Source organism: Onychostoma macrolepis, chromosome 16 (assembly GCF_012432095.1).
Source record: "Onychostoma macrolepis isolate SWU-2019 chromosome 16, ASM1243209v1, whole genome shotgun sequence".
In the NCBI taxonomy this organism is placed as follows: Eukaryota; Metazoa; Chordata; class Actinopteri; order Cypriniformes; family Cyprinidae; genus Onychostoma; species Onychostoma macrolepis.
This window is the reverse complement of record NC_081170.1, coordinates 18055019-18064034: the sequence shown is the minus strand read 5'-3', so window position 1 is coordinate 18064034 and position 9016 is coordinate 18055019. Positions and strand designations below refer to the sequence as shown.

Below are 9016 nucleotides of genomic sequence, written 5' to 3'. Positions count from 1 at the left end.
GTGTAAACTGTCTCTGTTACTCAACAGACAGATAAATAAACAGAGACAGGGGCTGGACGGTCAGGAGTGATGGATGACCATGTGGAGACAGAGAGACTAGACAACACTCTAAATGTATGCTCACACAAGAGTGTGTATGTGTGGTGTCCAGTGTTTCATCCTTTGTCGCGCAAGATGGGAGCACTTGTGTGAAAGCATCTGGGCAAATGTGTGTAATATGAATCACGCCTGATTGATCTCGGACACGCTGCTCTGTTCTCATCACTAACAGCGCAGTAGCTGTGTTGTGTATGTGTGGGTGTGTATGTTAGTGTGCGTTTAATCAGCACAACAATGGGAGTCCACTGCAAAACAGGATACCACTGTTTCCTGCAGCAGAGACTGTCTTTGGGATACACACAAATATACACACCACCTTAAGGCTGTCTAGGTTGCTAACTAGTCTACATATTCTCTGTGACATTTTCAGTGGTTCTTATATACACTTGATCAATAAGTTTTGTCTGTGCTGGAAACATGGTACTGTGTAACTGGCTCCTTAAGGATCTATTTCTAATTGATTTAATCCTTAAAAGACTTTAATTGGTGTAACCAAATGTAGTCAGGTTGATTGAGTCATATTAAATAATATATCCAGTTTATTTTAAATATTACAATTTTATATTACATTTTAAAATAAACTTTACATTTGACAACTAAGGTCTGATTTTGCAGTGGCTATGCATTAAAATTTAATTATTATAATCTTAATTCAAGTGATTTAGGATTTGGAAAGTCGGATACATTTTATTTTTTTAGGTGTCCTTGTTACAGTGTAATTATACATATAAGTACTGAGTAATATTAATTAACTACATGTTCTTACTATATGGTTAGGGTTAGGATTAGGGCTTGGATTAGGGATGTTTGCATGTAATTATGCATAATTAATTGTTATTATAACAGTATACATGTAACAAGGACACCTTAAAATAAAGTGTTACCGGAGAGTCTTACTGTAATCAGTGTTGAGTTCTACTGTAAGGTTAACACTGCTTGGTTTAAATGTTTGAAAATGAATAATAGTTGAAAACATTCTTAAGAAATTTAGAAAAGTAATCAAATGTAATCAGTTACATACTTTAATAAAGTAATTGAAATAGTTACACTGCTTATTACATTTTAAATAGGGTAACTTGTAATCTGTAACCTATCACATTTCCAAAGTAACCTTCCCAACACTGATTATGGTGGTCAGAAAAGAGAAAGATGATCAATTGCTTGTTGTATTTCTCATTTTTAAAGTCCCTTTGGATAAAAATTAATGCTAAATTAATAAATGTAAATGTAGATGTCAAATTTGTTGCGACTCCCTCAGCCATTGTGGTAGAAACACCCACACAACAGTGTTAACTAGTTTTCTGAAATTGAAGGCCAAGGTAATATAACACAAATGTTGTGACATAAATGTACACTACATGAAAATATACTAAAACAAAAACTTTGCTAGGTTTATAATGTTAATAACTGTTTCATCTTGTGCCCAGCTAGTAAAAGCTAAATGCAAAAAATGGCTAGGAAAAATAAAGACAGTTCCAGCATAATGTGTTTGCAGAAACTGCAGATTTTATTTGATATTTTTGCCTTGTAACACACAGTTTTAAGATCAGTGACTTAAGATCTCTTTCTTGTTGCTGTATCTCAGTGATGATCCAAATAAATGTTATAAATGTGCAGAAGGAGCACATTAAACTTCTGTTTGCTGAACTCTGAAAAACAGTAGTGTGTGTTTGCTGCATCAGCATGCTGGCATATGTGTGTGTGTGTGTGTGTGTGTGTGCGCGTGCGTGCGTGCAATGTCAGCTCATATGTTTCAGCTTTCAGCAAGTAAAACACACCTGTGAGAGCTCCAGCTGTTGTTTTGAAGAGCCCCAACAAGGGAAGCAGAGACAGAGGAAGAGGAATGTGCTGCTCTCTCCTTTTTTCCTTCAGCCCTTCTCATCTCCTGTATCACTTTTGTTCTGTTAACTTTCATCTCATTCAGGTCTCCTTTTTCCTAACAGCCTTAATTATCTCTGTCTCCTGCTTGTTCACATCTGTCTGCTTCTGTCTTTATGCCAGAACTGTAGATGTTAACAAAGATGCCAAAAGCACCACAAGTTGTACCGACATGTTTTTAATAGATAGACTCCATTCTTCAAAACTATAGAGAAAAGTAATAAACGTGAGACAGAGAGCAGAAGACACAGGCACAGACAGGCAACACCCCTTTGGCACCTGCTGACCTCTGTCATAGATTTCAGGGGGTTAAACTTCTGCTAGTAAAACAGGTTAGGTCAAAGGTCACAGATTATAATGGTGACTTTGTTTTTCTCCTGTCCAACTGTCTCACCATCTTCTCTCACTCTCCGTTTCATGTGCAGTTGCTTTAGGCAGGCATTTATGAGCAACACTACGCAGACTCAAAACATTCAAGCTGCTATTTCAAGTTTTACCTGCTTCATTTGTCTGTACTGTATCGTTTGCACTATTTATTTTAATGGCAGCTGCTGAGTGACTGTTGTGAGCTGTGACGTCCAAGCAGCAAACTGTGAAAAAAAATAAACAAATTGAACTGTTAAGAGCTCCCCCCCCAAAAAAAATTGGCCTCCGGTAACATATCTACTATAATAGAACAATGTATTTGTGATTTATATGCAGCTTGTGGAAGAATTTATTCTGCCTACACAGATACATTTAAATGGCTGTCAATGGATAGATGCCTTTTGCAATCAGATTATGACATCAGCCTGATTAGATTGCTCTAACCAGCCAAACCTCATCACCTTGCCTAAAAGTGCTTTTAATAGTTTGATGCTAATTTTAAAAGTTTTACACATTAAGGGTATGGTCACATTTACCTTTGGATGGTGAAATTCCACTGGTGAAATGCTTTAATCTCAATAGGAATTTGCAATTTTCCTGGAATTTCACATGAGGATAATTTCTTACACAGATTTTCCATATGATTCAAGTTTGTTACATTGTCAACACACAAATCGCTGTTTACCAAAAAAAAACAACTTGAGTTTGAAAGAGACCTCTGAGTAAACGGTGATGCATGCATACTACACCATTGAGATGTACCGTCTTTGTTAATGTTTCACTACTGTGACCATGAACAGTTGGAAGTAGCTAGACTTCTTAAGGGAGGAAAAAAATAGTAAATGGCTACTGTCAACTGTTTGGCTATCAACATTCTTCAAAATAACTTCTTCCCCTAAGAAGGGACAACTTGAGGGTGAGTAAATGATGACAGAATTTTCATTTTTGGGTGACCTGTCCATTTACCCTGCTGAAAAAAACAATAGAACAATGCCCAAAACACAATAGAAAATGTAATGGTTTTAATGGGAATTGTATTGGTTTTAATGGAAACTATAATGGTGTCTACTGGTATGTGATGGATTCTATTGGTGGGATGTTAAATCCTATTGGAAAAATGCCCAAAACACACTAAAAAAAAGGAATTTTGTAATGGTTTTACTGGAAAAAGCTAATGGTATTTTAATGGAAACCATTAAATCCGTGATGGTTTCTATTGGGCTTCTATTGTTTTTTTTAGCAGAGTAAGAACTCAGTGTTTTTGTGAAGAGTCATCTGCATTAGATGAAGACTATTCTCATAATAGCTTTCTATAAAAAGTGTTTAATTATCTATGGTGCGTGTCACCTTTTGCAGTGTATTTCACCATTTTGAAATAATTAGGCCTATTCGAGTTAAATGCGGTTTTTCACTAAACCACGGACAAAACCCTCACTCCATGGCTGCCTCTTCTGTTAGTTTGGTAGTGTAGATGAGCAAAAATTAAGAATTTAACTTTATTATCAAGCTTACCAGCGGAGACGACAAGAGAATCTGAGCTGCTGAAGAAGCAGAAAAGATCTTAAGGCAGATGACAGAAAAAAACATTGCTACAGCATACACAAGGTGGAAAGATTTGATGACAGAGAAAATAGTGATGCCCAAGTTTCTCCTTTCTTCGTTGGACCGGTAAGTTAATTAATTTTGTAAACCTCTTTAATTAAATTTACAAGTATTAGCGATTTGCTAATCCACGTCGATAGATGGCGATGCTAACTTTAGCTAATCTAAAAACCTTTAAACCTAGACTATTATGTTGTGGGTGGTAGTCACTGAAGATATTTTATTGTTTTACCTGCATTCATTGCTATCAACAGCCACAGAGTACAAAAGCACAACATGTAAGAATTCTGCAGTAGGACACCATAGCTGTGTTTTTGACAATTTTATTTCTTCATTTTTGACTGATGTTTAGTAATTTCTAAAACAATACATAGCTTTATTTAGATTTTGAGTGATACATTATAGTATTTATTATATGAGATTAAGCTACTGACCTACATAGTGTTTGTGTTTGTGAGATCTTATTTTTTCTTCATATATTTCCATACGCAAGTACAAGTTACTTAAATCAGTCGAAATGACTTTATTGCGGAGGCCTCTGAACAGAATCAGAGACTCTCTGGACGAGTTTGGCACACTCTGCCATGTTGAGGCGTTTGTCGTGATCGTCATCGACTTCGTCCATCCACTGTTGAGTCACCATAGGGTTCAGGGTCTACAGAGAGAGACAGAGAATAATAATGGTGTATGGTGTACACTTTATGTAAAGGATACCAAAATATAACCTATAAACTAAATTATAAAGATATTCATGCATAAAAACCTATTTTTACAATAAAATAATTAAGCATGAATTTTCCAAAGTTAATTAGCTGAAGTTTATATTGTAATTGTTCTAAAGATAGAACAAATAATTAAAATATTATCTGGAAAATATTTACTTGTGTTCATTTGTCAGGGTATCTTTTTTCTACCCACTACCCAAATTTTTCATGGACACCTTAGCAATCCCCATTTATATAAACATCATAAAAAAATCTATTTAATTGATTTAAAGAGATGGTTCACCCAAAAATGAACATGCTGTTATTCCAAACCTGTATTAATTTATTTCTGCTGCTGAGCACAAAAGAAGGTATTTTGAAAAATGTGGTTGACTAAATAGTTGTAGGTCCCCATTGACTTCCATGGTATTTTTTTTATCCATGCTATGGAAGTCAGTGAGGACCACCAACTGTATTACCCAGATTCTTCAAAACATTTTCCTTTGTGTTTAGCAGAAGAAAGAAATTCATACAGGTTTTGAACTTGAGGGTCAGTTAAAGGGTTAGTCAGCAGCACCGCACACATGCGTCATGGTACTGTCGTAAACACATGGCAAAGACCGACACGGAAGAGAAGAAATTGTTGAAAAAAGTAATTATTTTTGTTTTCTTTGCACACAAAAAGTATTCCCGTAGCTTCATCAAATTAAGGTTGAACCACAGATGTCACATGGACTATTTTAACAATGTCCTTACTACCTTTCTGGGCTTTGAATGTGGTAGTTGCGTTGCTGTCTATGCAGGGTCAGAAAGCTCTCAGATTTTTGGTTTTACAGGTTTGGAACGACATGAGGATCTTTTTTAGGGTGAACTATGCCGTTAAGAAAAGTACATGTATACAGACCTGGATTGCCCGTCCAAACTCAATCAGCATCATTTCAAAGACCTTTGGCCCGTCCAGGAGGAGGGTCCCACCCTGAGTGTAGTATGTGCAGATCTCATGTCCTAGACGAGGAGGTGGGGGGGTGTTCTCTATCATAGAAAAAGAAAGCAAAGGAAAAGTTTGTAGATCCATATGAACGTGAGATATCATGATTAAATGACACGGCAATGCACTGAAATCTGAATTTTAAAAAATGAATAAAAAAATAGGTCTGTATGATCTCCAGTGAAGAGAGAACTGTTTGTTATTGGACACTCACGTTGAGCGTTCACCACAGCAGCCAGCAGGCACAAGCTCAACACTGCCACCACATGGCCAAATTGTGCCATTGTTGCAGATGTTTCGCAAGAACAAGACGGAGACTCTGACGAGGAGAGACTGTAAAAAATTTAGACAAGAGAGAATTGATAATATTGTCACTATATGTGGATTTTAAATATCCCACAATATTTGAATTGTTGTTTTTAGTGTGTGTCAGTTTCCCATAAAAAGAGAGAGAGCGCATTTTTTGTAAACATTAGTTTGTCAAAATGCATGTATTAACTTAAGATATTAATTAAATATGTTTAACGCATTTTTATTCAGTTGATACTATTTTTGTTTAATTCTACTAATCATGACACTAAAAATGCGTTCATCTTTTCCTTACGTATAAGAATAGTTTCAGAACAATATTTGAATGTGGAAAGCATTATTCAAAAAAAAAAATTTAATCTGTAAATATTTTTCATCAGGTTTATTTAACAAAGTTTATAGAAAAAAATATGCATAAACTAACAGTAAATGTTCTCCAGGTAATAGTAATTTGCTTTCTTAAGCTTTATCTTAATAGGCATGAAAATATACAGCTACTTTTATATTTGAGCTAATAACATTAAGAAAGCTTATATGATTGTGAGATGAACTTTATCGCCATTATTTCCTCTTCGTCTTTAAGTCCTGCTATAAGTTTTAGTTACAATTTTAAGGTTACCACAGCAATCTACAGTCAGGACCAAACCTCAAGTCAGTTTTATATAGAGATATTAAACCTAGTTTTGAGTTTACAGAAATAACATTGCAATATTAATCTGTTTTTGGGAACAATAAGCTGGTTTTACACCCTCATTTCCTCATTGAATACTCAGTGGCTCATTCAGTTAGTTATCTTTCCATCAGTCTAATACAATCATTTTGCAAAGAATGCAAACGTGTAAGTCTTTATAAATGCTCACTGAAGAGTATTGCTTGAGCTGTCGATCCGGTTGTGCAAGCTATTGTTGAACTTTAAAATACCAGCCACAGTGACAGAGCTCATGTGGGTTTTCACATAAATACTGGCAAAGTGAAAGATTTAAAAGGATAGTTCATCAAATTTCTCTGAATTACTTTTAACCCACGTGAATGTCTTTCTTTAGTGAAACAAAAATAGATGACGTTCGGCAGTGTGACCATTTCAATCACCATTCACTTATGGAAAAAATCCAATGAATGTGAATGGTGACTGAGAGTGTCTTCTTGCTAACATCTGTTGTATTTTACGGAAAATAGAAAGTCACACAGGTCTGAAACCACAAGAGGGTGAGTAAATTATGACACAATTTTCATTTTAGGGTTGAATGTATATTTTTAAAGTCTTTCATCTATCAACATGTAAATATTCTTTTACTAGAAATCAACATTGAGTCCTAAACTAGTCTGGGATGACATTGTAGACATTTGAATTATATTTTTATTAAATTATTAGAAAGTGTCACTTTGTGATACCTGATATGTTGTTGTAATTCTATATCTGAAAACTGACCTAATATATTAAATTATGATATTGTGCAGTGGTATTTTATTAATCTCTTAAGTCAGCATGTAAATGTAAAATCACAACATATCAATATATACAGAGCTGATCAAAAATCATACTGAAAATTAAATGAATAAAATAAGCAATAATAGCAATAATGTTTATAGTGAACACTGGAGCTGAACTTTGAAAACAGTATGACAGTAAAAATAGTATAAGAGCAATAGTAGATGAGTGCAGGTGCTTCTTACCTGAATCAAGTCTGAAGAGAAACTGCCTACTGCTCTGAACGAGGAGAGGAGAAATACTAGAAATGTGTGATTTACATATCACCACCCATTTTCACAGAGTCAGAGTGGGAGGGGAGATAAAAGGTTTGTTGATATGTTCTTCCTTGTTCCTGATCATAAAAAATAATGCAGAATTTGTCCATAAATCAGCATATTATTCAAAACTGTACACTGTAAAACCCAACAAGTTAGGGTAACTCAAACCGTTTTAGTAAGCCAATTCCCCTTGGCTTAAAGCATGTAAGTTTTAAAACTTGCAGTTAAGTAATTAAGTGATTAATTAAGTACTGATTGAGCATTAGTGATGAACACCTGCAGTTAACAAACAGAATCACTGAAGAAAAGAGAAACACAAGAACTACTACAACTGACTTAGCCTTAGATGAAATCAACTGAAATAAAATACATTAAATCTCTCAAAAACTGATTAAACAACCCCACAAACAGCATGTTAGAGATCAGAATCTGCTTTAGTTAGGCTCTTGACCCTTGATTTCTGTGTTAGTTGTTTTCTCTTTTTTTCTGGCTGTTGTAACCATGCGTTCCTCGAACATATTTGTTACAACTCAAAAGCCCAGAGAAAATGATCAGTAGTTGGTTGTTATATATTTATAATGACAATCATCTGTTGGCAAACTTATCTCATTGAGAGTGAATATAGACTCATTGTGTGTCTAATCTCTGGTTAAATGAATGTATTGATTATAGTAAAAGTGATTCTAAGATCCAGTGGTTCTGTGACAGTCAGTTAATATAAAGGACTTTCCAAACAGTTGGTCTACAAAATGTTTTCATGTATGGTGGTAATAAGACTCACACAGACATCAAGAATCAGCTTGTGAACCTCAACAATGGTGACCATTAAAAAATAAATAAAAAAGAATCATGCAGCAATGCATGCTGGGAGCCATGGATGAGTTTTGTACTATGCTAGTACCCAGCATGCATTGCAGAATTGTTTAATTTTTTTTTAATGGTCAACATTGTTGAGGTTCATAAGCTGATTCTTGATGTCTGTGTGAGTCTAATTGCTTCCATAGATTAAAACTTTTTGTGGACAAACTCTTTGGAAAGTCCTTTCTATTAACTGACTGTCACAGAACCAGTGGCTCTTAGAATCACTTTTACTATAATCAATACAACATCCATTTAATCAGAGATTAGACACACAATGAGTCTATGTTCACTCTCAATGAGATCAGTTCACTAATAGATGATTGGCACTATAAATATATAACAACCAACTACTGATCATTTTCACTGGGCTTTTGAGTTGTAACAAATATGTTCGAGGAACACATGGTTACAACAATCAGGGAAAAAAAACAAACAAAAAAAACAACTAACACATAAGTCA

The 9016-nt window shown here is 34.8% G+C and overlaps 1 protein-coding gene across 1 annotated transcript; it reads right to left on the bottom strand.

Annotated features, from left to right (window-relative positions):
• Positions 1–4252: 4252 nt before the first annotated feature.
• Positions 4253–7839, bottom strand: si:dkey-247k7.2 (uncharacterized protein LOC797677 homolog). Its single transcript, XM_058747206.1, has 4 exons — positions 7621–7839; positions 5852–5970; positions 5554–5681; positions 4253–4600 (listed from the first exon to the last, which is right to left on the bottom strand). The coding sequence occupies exons 2-4, from the start codon at positions 5919–5921 to the stop codon at positions 4469–4471; spliced, it is 330 nt and encodes a 109-aa protein (XP_058603189.1). The 5' UTR covers positions 5922–5970; positions 7621–7839; the 3' UTR covers positions 4253–4468.
• Between the last annotated feature and the right edge of the window lie 1177 nt (positions 7840–9016).

Excerpts from the sequence above, each read along its gene's own strand:
- si:dkey-247k7.2 (XM_058747206.1), bottom strand. The coding sequence starts at position 5,921 with ATGGCACAATTTGGCCATGTGGTGGCAGTGTTGAGCTTGTGCCTGCTG. Across the intron at positions 5,682-5,851 it reads TGCTGTGGTGAACGCTCAAC|AGAACACCCCCCCACCTCCT; the intron begins GTGAGTGTCCAA and ends TTTCTATGATAG. Across the intron at positions 4,601-5,553 it reads AGTTTGGACGGGCAATCCAG|ACCCTGAACCCTATGGTGAC; the intron begins GTCTGTATACAT and ends CTCTCTCTGTAG.